Genomic DNA, 13756 nt, shown 5'->3' on the forward strand with positions numbered 1-13756 from the left:
ACAGTGTTTTCATGAAGAAATGTCATGCACGCCTTTTGTTTATGTTAATTTGAGTATTTCATTCCCTCTTTCTCTAGACCCCCACTTATATATAGTACAAATTCTCTTATCATGCGTGCTGGTAAATTACATGCCAACATGCAGCCATGGACCCCTCAGGGTCCGTGGTCCCAGCTTTAAGAACCACTGGTGTAAGCTGTCTAGTTTCCTGCTGAGGGAGTCAATTCAGTCTACTGTTTTTCTCCTCTTTTCCTTATCAGCTCTCTGTGGACTCTCTCTCCTTCACCAGAACCTTGAGAGCAGCCCGTTTTTCTCTCTCCCCCCATCTTGTTTATGTGTTTACCACAGCACACTCACATCCTCCCCTAAATGATAGCCCCTATACTGTCAGCACACAAGAGTCAAATTAGAGAGCCAGACAGACCAATGTTGATGTACCCTCTGTGCTTCAGGCAGACAGGGAGAGGCTGGGGCTGCAATCAATTGAAATTCTGAGCTTTTGGCTTTGTTTTGATCAGTGCTGGATATTAGAGGAAGAGGATGCTGCCCTCACACCAAGAATGCGTTGTTACCTGAGAGAGAGGAAGAAAGGAGCATCTGGAATGAAGCCAGTGCTTCAGTGAGCTCCTGCTACTGCACACAGCCGTGCTATGCTAGCTCGTAAAAGAAAAAAGGCAGAGATGATGAAGGCTCTGTTTCAACATGAGTCGCAACATCAGGCACTTTTCACATGTCCCACCATCAGCTTTAATATTTGGAATGTAATTATGTGGAAAAGTGTTAATGCATGGCATATCATTTCATGGGTATGCATAATTTATTGCATACCGCATATGTCTGCCTCTCGTTCATATGTGGTACAATGTGTGTGTGTTTCTTGACAATTTATTCCATTACAGTGAAGATCTGAATGTGGTGGTAAATTCTGGATCATTATTATTATTCTCATTGTTTTGGCTATTTCTGTTATGATAGCACTGTACTCAAAATAATTTCTGAGCACACAATGACATCGGTAGAGCAGCAGGGTAAGGAACACAAACCACACCTGAACCAAGTAAGGTAGGCCTCTAAACTCTATGTGTTGCAGAGACAATTCTGGCATTTCTTGTGCCGTTGGGAGTTCCTTATAGCAATGTTGCCATGTTCCTAAATCTCAGCAATTAGCTTGAAAATAAGATCCAAGTTGTAAAGAAACAGAATTATCCTTTAAATTGTTTTCTATTAAAAACCTAATGTTATTTCACCCCCTGGACAGCTCCAGGTCTCAGATGGATGTTGCTTCATCCTTCCTGCTTTGCACCGGTCCTTTCTCCTCCCTGAGAAACCACTGGGACTCAGGAAAGAGAAATTTCCTTCCAAAATGCTGCAACAGATTAAGGGCTCGGTTTAACAATCCAAACACACAGTCTAAAGCACATGGAGCAAGTGCACTTAGGGCATGTCCAAATCCACTTTTGCCAGTTTACCGGTGGGGAAAAAAATGTCGCATCACCAGGCACATAGTTCAAAAGGGTTGGTCTCTTCATTAATCATGGGTTTGTTTTGGATGCAACATGCAATAAACCAATCAGAGTGCCATTTCCCATTCTCTTTAAAAGCCAGGTGTTCTTACACCTTGGCAGTTTGCTGTTATACTGGTGGATTCACCAGCCTCCCCTGCCAGCTGATCTCTCCTCACCTGTGCTGCTGTGGCGTATTTGGGTTCACCAGCATCAGCACATGTAAGTCAGCATCAGGCCTTCTAACATCCCATGATCTGTCCTCATTTATGTCCAAGAGACATCCATGACATATGGCAATGTTATGCAACACACAACATGCCCTCTTTTGCATGTTTACCTACTGCTATACATCCCTGTGTGTGTAACAAGCAGTGTGTATGCACATTGTGCACAGGCACATATTAGGTTTTTGTTGGTCACTCACACAGTCACTTTCCGTTGCCTCAAGATAGCAATGCACTAACACTGCACCAGACCACACCTCAATTTAAGACCAACATGCCCATGGGTGCTCAGATGAGTACAAGTGCATTTGCAATTTAAACAATGAGGATGCTGGACAGGAGAAGGACAGATGTGCTGGTCTAGAACCAGAAAACACACTTGCAATGTACTTGGTGCCACTTTGCTCCGGGTGTAAGATAGGGCCCTAAATCAGTTTTATGTTGAAGAAGTGTAATATATGTTCTCCATAGGTGGCAGCCTACAGGTCCAAATTGCCAATGAGGCAAAGGTAATATGTAATGCCCAAGCTGTCTACATGTTTTAAGAATCTCTGCAGCCTGATACGTGTATCCAAACATGCAATTACCACTAGGGAACTTGCTTTTCTATAAGAGATTAAATGACCTTGACCACAGACTTGTTGCAGTATATATACAAAACAGTGAAACCATGTTCGATTCCACACGTCCCTCTATCGTGCCTAAGCAGTTGTATTTGTTTACATCATCACTGGATGCCTGGGGAGAGCAGTTATTTTTATGGTATGCTTTGTTTGGATGATTGTTGTTGCAAAGGGGGAAGCGCGGAGCTTTGCCAAGCGAGTGACGAAGAAGGAGTTGTGTGACTACAGGGGTGGGGAGGGTTGGGGGTGGGGGCTGCCTTACAGGGCTGGCAGACTGTAATTAATTTTGCATGTGTCTCTCTCCCTTCTCGCATTTGTTTTGTTCTTTTTTGAAGTACAACTCTTTAGGAAGGCGCTGAATTTCCAGGCATGAGATACTGTTAAACATCACCACATATCTCTAAATGTGAGGCTATGAGAATGAAGTTGCTTAAATTCCTGGACTGGTCTGGGGATGATCTCCCTTTTTTTTTTTTTTCTTGGGGGGGGGGCGGCGGCAGCAGAATGTAATTAGATTTTTTTAAGCTGCCAAGAGGAGACTTAAAAAAAAGCTGAATAATCTTGCTCATTTGATTACTTCTACTAATACCTAAGCCCTTTAATCACTGTATTTGCATGCATCAATTGACTTTCAAGATGAGTAACATGCCTTTATCTATATGTGCTCCTCATTGCAGATGTTTCTGAGATCAACGACACTGGCACCAGCAATGGAGGTGAGTAAAGATCATGTTTTTCCCCATGAACTATTCGCCCTGGGTGCTGTGACACATCACTGAAACCTGCCACTTTATAGAAACCTCCCTGCTGCCTGCTGCCCCCATCCTTTCCTCCATTTCTGACTTTCCTGCTACTCACGGGTGGATGTATCTGTCAACATACCTGCCTACATTTATAAAATATCATAGCACATATCAGCACTTTGATTATGTGTTGAATGCTCTTAAATTTCAGTGGTAAGAACTCCAGCCAGCATCAGGGTAATGTAATGCAGATTCTTACTGAGGTTTAAAGAAATATTATTATTAGATATAATAATATAATGTTCACATCCAGGTCAGTCCTGATGTCAGAAAGCAGATAGCCACATTGTGACTATAAACCCACTCAGCTTGATTCACGAGCTTGCCAGGGCAGAAAGATTGTTTAGGTAAATTGATGCTTTTCTACACAGGATGAGGGGCAACAGATTGCTTGATTATCATTGCCTTGCCTCATATTTTCCCCTCTTTCCCTCTCTATTCTTCTAAAGATCACATCGAGAGCTCAGAAGTCCCTGATTCAATTCCAACCGACAGCATTCAGTCCAAAGGTAAGGGCGTGGAGGAAGCACTCACACCACACTCATCTCTATTTATAAGCAGATTCTTATAAGTAGCCACAGCTGCTGAATTAAAATTCACTTCATCCCAAGAATCCTCAGCGCTGTGCAGCCGAGTGTTACCCGGCTTCACCCTCCTCGTCTCAGTGTTTTCCCCCGTCTGCCTCCATCTCCTTGTCTCTGTAGGGGCAGGTGGCAGGCAGGCAGTTTGTATGTGCTCCTCCAGGGCCAAATGCATTTGTAAATCCTCTACCCATTCCAGGTCTGCAGCTATGACCCTGATATTTTGGTATAAACGTGTCAGCATGTCTTTGGAGATTGAGTGTGATGAATTACCTGCAAACTCATCTGTAAGACATTTAATAAATCAAGTGTGCAATGCATATTATTTTAACATGCAGCCAACACAGACTGTACGGGTGGTAATCATGCCAATAAATCATATTTGATAAGGATACCACACTGTTGTTATTCTCAGGGCTCCGTTGAGATTTAGGGCAATAAGACGGCATGTAATTTGAAAGTAGACATCTGTGAAGAGTGCTATGAATTTCTCTGTCTGCACTTGCTCTGTGTGTGGCTTTATAGAGTTGTTGAGCCAAAGAATGGGAGCCAAAGAATAGGATTCAGCATCATACATTTTCCAGGTAGAAAAAATTCATTGAGCAACTGCTGTGAACAGATTGGCGGGGCTGAATAAATAGGACAGGCTAGCAGCATATGAAATAACTTGGCAGAGACTAACGGGTTCATGTAGAAAGGAGAGAGTTTAAACAATGCCAGACAAAGCACCACAGAAGAAGAAGGTTGTTGTCAAACAACCATGTGGCTTAGGGTTGGATCTAGGGATGTCACGATTCATAGTCAGTACCAATATCACTGATATTCCACAATTCTCATTAGCAAAGTCAATACCCCAGCAAAAAGTAAAAAACAAAAGAGGCTTCACACACACAATATGCTACCCCACACACACACACACACACACACACACACACACACACACACACACACAAGCAGTAGTTTAAATTGACTGACAAATTGACATAGTGTGAAAATATTTACATAAAAAGTCAGTGATTTTAACAGACTGAGAGGTGATGACAGTAGCCTAAAGAAGACAGCATTAGCCTTTGTGAATGTTGTGTATGGAGCATTGCTACAACAGCTGTCGCAATTTGCAAATAATAAAATTAACGTTTCAGGATATGAACATTTTGGCAACATATTGTTAATATAATATTAACAACTGACTCATTCATCCTGAATTCTATGTAGAAATGTAGATGCCCGTCTGTGAAGTGCTAAGAATGAGGTGTTCCTCATTTCATTTTAAAATGCTCTGTGATACCATTATATACTGGCTTATGATTAGCTATGACTTAAAACACAAAATATCTCCATATACATCTCTCAAATTATTCCTTTGGTCTGTAAAATATCAGAAAACAGTGAAAAATTCTCCTTAAAAAATTCTTAAAACTGAAAACAATGTCATCATATTGTTCTTTATGTCTGACCAGCTGCCCAAACCTCTAAGATTGACAGTTTACTATCAGATATGACAAAGAACAGCAGCAACTCATCACCTTATTCCATTTCATTTTGGGAGTGCTCTGATCATTTCAGCCTAGCATAACTTGTTCTAAATGAAGTGCCCACTCTTCATTTCACAATCATCTCTACTGCAGAAATCAGAGAAATGAGAACCAGTGACATGCAGTGATATCGAAGACACAGTTTTGTGTTCTAGGTCTGATATTATCTGATATTATTCCTCGCACCAGTAATTCAGCAGTACAAAATCTAAATCTATGGATTTGTTTTCCATCCAGACACTGTTGAGAAGAAAGAATGACCAGCTGAGGGAAAGGACAATCAACCTCATCTGACAGCCAGCAAACTGTGCGAAGGCCAACCACACTGGTGTCAGACTGGCCCATGTCAGTATGGGCTCTGACACTGGACCAGGGCAACCAGTTACTCACAAGATGCTCACATTCCCAACTTTATTTAGCCTTTTCCCTCTTTGTTATGAAACTACTCATCTCTGAAGTATGTATGTACTGTATGTATATGTATGTATGTACAAAACCTTATTATAGGACTTGAACATATCAACCAGAAAAGATGAGCCATATCTCACTGTGTGTTAGAGTCATACATAATTTTTCCAGCGGGGTGTGATGAGATAAACCAGGTTCAAGTCTCTTTGTTTGATCTAAACCCACTGTGAGAGCATGGTGAAGCTGTCAGAGGACAACAGCCACAGCTCCTACATGTTGACACTCCAGGCTGGGTGATGCTTAACATCAACCATCCTTTTGTTCTTACAACTCAAATAACACCACCACAGTCATGATGACATCCAACAGTGGAATACCTGACATCATCCTGCATTTGTAAGCCTCTTTGGAGTGCAACACACTGACACGTGCCATGTCTCCTCACACGCTACTGCAGCTCAAGCACCATTGTTTAGTTAAATCAACCAATACTAGATTCAGTAAGGCAAGTGCCACTCCCAGGCTTTTCATCTATGAACATCACTGATAATGTCTCATCTCCGCTGCTGCTGTAACTGCAGCTTAACTTGTTTTACCAGGAAATTGTTCATCAGTGCCCACGCACACTAAAGAGGATGTGAGTGTCTTTTAACAAATTGATTACTCCTTTTTTTCTCCCCCTTTTTCTTTGCCATTTCCAGTGCATGCCAGAAAACTGCTTTGAACTTCACCAACATAAACAGGAATTACAGTCTTCTTCACTTTCGCTTGTCTCCTTACCAGACTGTCTATAATTGTATCGAAGGAATCTGCCTTATTTCATATCAAACTACAAAATCACAATCACAGACCTAAGGAGGTGGTCCAAGTATGAATTCTTGGTTGTGTATTGCTTGCTGATGATTTGTAATTTTAAGTACATCATGTAATGGCTAATACCTGTTGTTAATGGTTTCTTGGTTTTCCCTCAGTTGATTTAAAAAAATGGTTTTGGTTTCTTTTACATGTTGATTCATATATTATTTTCAGTGGTGCCATACTACAGATCAGATGAATTAAAGTTCTATGAAATGATGCCTTCATACTTTGATGTTTGCTTTGCTAAACTATAACAGAAACAACTAATAAAGTTTAAGGTGGAAGCCATGTCTCAGCTTTTAATGTACCTTGTCATGTGTCTTGCTTTTACTTGTGTCATGATAGTAGCTAATATTTTATTCAATTTTAGTAGCAGCTGGTGCATTTAATTTCCCCTCAATTCATATGTGAGAAATTGAACAACTGTAACAGAGCGATCAGTCGTGTGTCTCTGGGTAGACAGAAACAATTAGTCTGTCCTGTGATCTCCAGCGTGCTCCCTCTCTGGCCCTAAGGCTCCTTCCTGTATCAAATGAGAAGAGATATCTGGCAAACCCTCCCACCCCAGAGCCCTCCCTCCCTCTGAGAAACTCACTAATGACCATAGACCTCACAGGCAGTTCGTTATCAAACAACTTGGCAGCTACAGACCAACTCTCTATCAGTCACCTCTCAGTGAAGAAAATGTTATCAGGGCAACTTTTTTAAATCTTTTGAAATCTTATGTTCATAACTCCTTGTGGACATCAAACTTCCACAACTTGTGAATGTGATTTACCAGGAACACCTGGAGAAAATTTTATTACTTTATATATTTAAATTATTTTTTATATCTGGCACAAACATCAACTTGGGCTCAGAGAATTTGGTGGTCAAAGGTCAAGGTCACCTTGACAATATCTCAAGAATTCATACACTAAATTTCACACAAATGTCTAATAAGATAAAATTATGAAGTGATGACATTTTATATTAAAAATGTCTGATGTAAATATTGAGGTGACACATTGGGAAATATGTAGTCTATGATTACTTTCATGTTGCCAGGTCAACACCCAGTGGCCCAGGTTGGAAAAGGCTCACTGCAGCTTGGTCCAATCAGTCATCACATCCAAATCATACTTTAAAATAAAGTTTGCACAATGAACAATTTGTAATTAAGACTTTTTCCTTTGCCAACAAAGGTCCCTGACTAGAATTAACTATAAGACTACCAGGACAGCCCAAGACTCCTAATTCATAACACTGCAAAACCAGTCCACTACAGACGAGTGACAGAATTCTAAACACGTTTCTGCTCATCCAGACACAGGAAAATTAGTAGTATAAGTATAAGTATGTTTCATTCAGTGAAACATCTACCAAATACAGGAAGCAGTGTTTAAAACTTTACCATGTCAAGAGAGTTGTTTATAATTGGGTTAGAAAGAACAATATTCAGCCATTATTATTATTTTTGGATAACATAATGGCAAAAAAAGCAACAACAACAGGTTTCTTATCTGTTGGTGTGAAAAGCCAGTGAAAACAAGTTTCACATCGCTTTAGTAACTACCATGTTTATGTTCCATTAACTTGTCGCATGCCAAGCGGATGTCAGGAGTGATTGTCCCTGGAATGGAGACAGTTTAAATTTTAATGACTTCATTTAAATGTTGCATGTCAGAGCGGCAGGTTCCCTGAACTTGAACAGTAGGTAGTGTCAAGGAAACGGCGTCATTGCACAGGCTTGCTGCTACAGACCAGCTCCTTGGCATACAAAAACACATCAGTGCTAAAATAACAAACCGCCAATTCCACAAAAACATCCTGCCATCCTAGTTTATACCTAACGATGTTGAATTTTCAGGCTTACAGAGTTATGAGGCTGAAATTGTTCGCTCACATCCTTAACAACACTGCAAAAACATCTCACAGGCACTGTATCTGTGTCTACAAAATTAAAATACAACACATGATAACACATGATGGAGTATTACGGTATGAGACAGTAGTGTTAGACATGTTGTAGCCCTGTTATTGTCAGTTTCTATCTGACAGGTCTTATCAAGCAGCTGTGGGCTGACATGATGCGATGTGCTCCGTTTATTCCATTTTCCAGATGAAAGCCCGGTGGACCTCTCCTTATATAAACATGCATTACCATGTTCTCTCTCCTTCTTTCAGCCCTTCCCACTACTCTCCCGCTGCTACCTCCTCCCACTTTCTTCCACCTTCCTGCCACACAATGGCAACCTGACGTCACACAAGCTGTTAACACAGCACAAACAAATTGGAGAAAAATAATTCCAGCTCTAAAGCTTTAAATCCCAGCGCTAGATAAGCTGTTTTTATCTGAAGTACAGTGTTTGTCCTTCATGAAAATTCATCTCCCCCACAAGAGGCAAAGGCAACACTATAGGTGAACTAAGCCGAGATAAACACTCTAATTGGGATGAAAATTGACGCCATTCATTATGGATGCCTGTCTTCAAAGGCAGCGAGAGCCACTGAAATGTTGAAAGGAAATTGACTTGCGGCGTTGCTAGTTTGCTTTGAACAAGTGAGAATATGTCGATTAAACTCCACCAGCACAAGACGGTTATGCAGATTACATTTGTTGTCTGACTAAAAAAGCATGTTTGTCTCATGCTGATGGCCCCTCATGACACGAGAACTGAAGAGACAGAGGATTAATAAACTACTTCTATCTCTCTCGCTCTCTGTTTTTGCTCTAATTATCAACTTGATAATGTGCTTATTCAGGTGATGTAGCAAATTCTCTCCATTATTGTAGCTCTAGTACAGATAAAGCCAGATGGAAACTGTTTAGTGTCTCTAACATACAGTACAGAGTTATCAAAGTTTACCTTTTATATATGTTCCACGTTTTTAATCACTGAGCAGTAAATTAGGGTCGAGGAGAGCAGTTCTCTAATGGTTTTTCCCATCAGCTTGCTCTGAATAACAACTTAGCAATAATTCACAAGTGACATCCACACCTGAATTTAATTCACTGCTGTTTTCAAAACAAAACACAGCTTGTTCAGTGTAAAATAAGAAATTCTGATGGGTTATGAAACTAATGTGTGCACTGACTGTGACTTATTTTGCTGCTTTATGGGTTGAACTGTTTACCACCAAGACTGATAAAGCGCAGCTAGGATCAATATAAGGTCCTGTATTTATTTTAACTGGAGACCCATCAGCAATATCTGTTGATAACCTTCTGTTAAATTGGCATCATTAGCTCTGAGCTGTCCTCGTTATTTATTATTACCGGTCAAAGCTTTAACGATGGTGAACAAGCTTCCATTTGGATTACATTTAAATTAATGCATGCAGTGTGTTTGTGTGCAATATGCCCTTTTTAGGAGAGATAAACTGAAACAAGAGATTTAAATGATAACATCTCTTTATAGAACACTCATAAACTGAGTGCAGTTGGAGAAGGAATGAGGACTGCTCCCCTTGTTAATGAATTTACTTCAGAAGTCATTAAAATTTTTCCGTGTTGTTTTTCCAGCAGGAAAAAACACAGCCTAATGAAAGAAAATGAAAAGCAACGGCTCTAAAATGCTCAGTAATTAAATTGGACATTAATAAATGCATTAGCCTTATTTAGCTATAACTTTGTGAGCATTTTGGTCATGCTGATGTTCTCTAACTCATTAAAAGCTAAATGAAATGTCACCTGGATCTTAAGTTTCCAGGGTTTCGGGGGATGAATCAGCAATGCATTTAAAGATCAGGAACTTACAAGTCAAGCTGAGGGGAGTGCAAGGTTTCCCTGGGAGCCCTGCTGCTTTTCACTCTAGCCATCTAATGTGGATGCACTTAACTGCAAATACTGAGCAGGATAGAGCACAGGCAGAGCAGTGGGGAAGCTGGGGTCAATAGTAAAAATGTTTTTCAATTTCCCAGTTTGTCTAAAATCAGTAGGAGACCCTTTTTAAAAATGTGAGATGACATAAAGATAGAAAATAGTGATATGTGTCAAGAAATGTTGAAAACCAATGATTTTAGTTTAAAGTAAATCACTAATCAAATGATGCTTAATTCTGTGTTATAGAAAATTATACTTTCCTACTGGTGTCTCCTGTTTCTTCCTCTGACTCTCTCTCTCACTGATGATATATTGTTGAAAGACATGCCAACAGTTTGGGTGACTTACCACTTAAAAAGGATAATTAATAAGACTATTAATTGGTTATCAAAGACGAGAACTCCTCTTTAATGCTTTCTTTTGCACTTCTGTGATGAAGTTTCTCTGCCTTTTTCTATTACAGTGTCAGCCATGATGAATCATGCCCTAGCTAATCAAAACACATGGCACAAACTAACCACATTAATGGATAATGCCTGAATTTGAGAAAAACTTAACTGAATCACTCCTCTCTGCCTCTTACAGTCTGATATATGCATGCACCTTGACATGCTCATGTCTGTCAAAGAGCAGCAGCGACACCACTCCTCATCCACTCAGACCTCACCAACTAGTAGCACAGCAGTGATTCGATTGAGGGCTTCACCTGTGATCACAGAGCAGCAGTTAAAGCTTTGTTTCCAGTATCTCTGGCCAGTCAATTGCGCTGTTTGCTCTTGAGTCAACATCTATTCCTGAGGAGGAGTTTGACCTTCCTTCCTGAAGAATAAACCTATGTGTAGTGTGGGCATTTATATCCAAATGTACAAAATTATTGATTCTGTAGTTGTATAATTCACAGAGACAGTTCAACACTGAGCTTCGTTATGAATACCAAAACTGTACAGACTTTACATATGTGACTGTCATTCATAGTCAACTATGAGTTACAGCACTACAGTATGATTTTTTTAGTGCCCTTGAGGTCAAAAATAGTCAATAAGTACCCTAAGCATCATGGGAACTTAATGCCATCAGTTTGGCAACACTATATTCCGCTTAGTGTTTCTCAGCTGTTAAGTTAAGAAATACGTTTTTAATGGATTGTATATTTGCTAAAGCTGCTGAATTTGCCAGGAACCTTCTGGGAATATTTTCCTGAGCTCTGTGAGTATTTTTAATCAAATTACTGTTTGCTGAATGATCAGTGTATCTTATATTCTCACATTATACTGCAAGATACTTACATTGAATTGGTTTGTCCAAAAGAGTGAAAAGAGCATCATGCATTTGTGGCACATAGGAAAACTCACAGCACTAATCAACAAAATGAGCCACTGTCTTAAGAGCTATTCAAATGAATCCTGGCAGCAACCTCTGCCTGTGTGATTACCCTCGACACTCCAGGCAAATTCTTGGCCACTGTCACTAATCAGTGTTGCCAAAAAAGTTGCCACAAACTTAAAGTAACAAATGTGCTGAAATGTGCTGCGTGTCGTGTCACATAAAATCTGCTGGTAATCTCCTGTTAAGTTTGCAGACTTTTTTATGTTGCTGTTTGTTGCCAGTGCTGTGAAGAATTACATTTACTTTACATTTATTTTCCCTAACAAATTTGAGATCACATCTTCACGAGAAAAGAAATAGATAAGCTTGATTGCTTTTGCATTTCAGCATCTTGCCTGTCAGCGCTGACGGAGCCTTTGGGGTCCTCCAGTGCTTTGGAGAACTGTTGCCGTAGCAACAGGCTGTAGTAAATGAGGCCCTGTATGCATTCACAATCAGGTGAATGGAGTTAAGCCACTGAACAGAGTAAAGTGAATCCCAACTACTGTCTAATTAAAAAAAAAATGATGAGTTGTTTTAATAGTAAAATATTTTACAACATAAGATTTAAAAAAGCAAGCACAGCTGTGATGGTGGACTACAAAAATGTCCTATTTCACAGGTGAGCTACAGCACAGTTGTGTCTCCGCCAACTGATCCTAGTAATGGTAGCTGCTGGTTGGTGGTCTTTTTATTTAAGCTATTCTTATTTGCCCACTGTGAAAGGCAGAGTAGGGAAATCAGACCATTAGATGGTTATGGTGACATGTTCCTTTCAGAATCCTCTGTCTGCAGACCACCTTTTACTATCACATGTGCTATTACATTCATTTCTCACGAAAGAAAGCCTTCAGTTAACAATGAGGAACGGCCATAGAGTGTAGTAAGCATACACTGGAGAGTACACAGTGTGACCCTTAGGTGCATACTGTATGTGTATTTATTAATTCAGAGATAAGGGTGGAGAGCGCTGCTCCTTCTCACCAGGATTCATTATTTTCTGTTCCGATCTCCTGCTGGTTATGTTAATGCATCGTGAATTTCCATAACAAAATAGGCATCAAGGTAGGCAAGAAAATCACTTCAACACAGCATGCAATTTAAATGTGCCATTTCGCAACCAATCATTCAGCAATGAAGTGTGGATGGTTACAGATAGGCACGCTAGTCACCTCTGCAAACAACTGCAGGGCAGGTGAAAGGTAAAGGACAAAATGTAAGGAGCTTTGTTTGACAGATTTGTTTGATTGTCATCAGTCCCTCTGCTTTGTCCGCTATAGTCCCTCCTCTAAAGCCTTCATTCTCATTAAAATGAAAAACTCTCAATACATTCTCCACCAAAATTTTCACTTTTGTTTACTATGACAGTAATGGGAAGACAGTTCAAGAAAAAAAACAGTTGATTTATGTAGGGGGATACATAACTGTATGACCTCCATTAATAAATATGATTCATTTAGCATCATTGTCAAATTGCCTGAGTCTGCCGGAGAGGTGTTAACAATTTAAACGAGCTGATAGAAATGATTAAAACGACACCAAGAAACACTTTTTAGGCTTTCCCGTCACAGAACGCCACAGCTTCTCTGCAAGATGCAACTCACAAAACACCTCAAACTGTAACATACAGGGAGATTTTCTCATTCACTGTTAATTGGCTCGTTTATTCCTGCATGCAGTGGAAAAAGAAGAAAAAAAGCTTTGTTGAGCTTAAACTTGACTAACAAAGTTTTAGAGCATATCTAAGTCGAGTTGTGTGGATTGGAACAGACACTGACATTAATGGAGAGAGGCTAGAGCGTCTGCAGACAGTCCATGCCACCCGTCTCTCTTGTCTCTGGGCTAAACGCCTCTTGTCACAGCTGTCAACTCCTCCAATTGATTAAGTCAGTCTTGCTGACAGGAAGACACAAGGTCACAATTATGAAGAATGCTCTGTTGATTCTTTTGATATTACAGGGACTTAGGGAAAAATACTTTAATTTACTTCTGTTGAGCTTCTAATAATTAGGATTGGTCAGTCAACATGAGATAATACTGATGGCTCAG

General features: G+C 40.1%; 1 protein-coding gene and 1 long non-coding RNA gene across 4 annotated transcripts in view; one reads left to right on the plus strand and one right to left on the minus strand.

The window, feature by feature from the left end:
• macrod2 (mono-ADP ribosylhydrolase 2) overlaps positions 1–6840 on the plus strand; it is a 380118-nt gene extending 373278 nt beyond the window's left edge. For all 3 annotated transcript variants that reach the window (XM_018667034.2, XM_018667033.2, XM_018667035.2), the window contains 3 exons: positions 3030–3068; positions 3605–3664; positions 5509–6840. In XM_018667034.2, the coding sequence (XP_018522550.1) occupies positions 3030–3068; positions 3605–3664; positions 5509–5531 (122 nt within the window). In that variant the 3' untranslated portion in view covers positions 5532–6840. The remainder of the gene's footprint in view (positions 1–3029; positions 3069–3604; positions 3665–5508) is intronic.
• LOC127143431 (uncharacterized) overlaps positions 1–13756 on the minus strand; it is a 47974-nt gene that overhangs the window by 24937 nt on the left and 9281 nt on the right. The gene's annotated exons all lie outside the window — the stretch shown is intronic.

The sequence above is a fragment of the Lates calcarifer genome, linkage group LG16_LG22 (genome assembly GCF_001640805.2).
Source record: "Lates calcarifer isolate ASB-BC8 linkage group LG16_LG22, TLL_Latcal_v3, whole genome shotgun sequence".
Taxonomy (NCBI): Eukaryota; Metazoa; Chordata; class Actinopteri; family Centropomidae; genus Lates; species Lates calcarifer.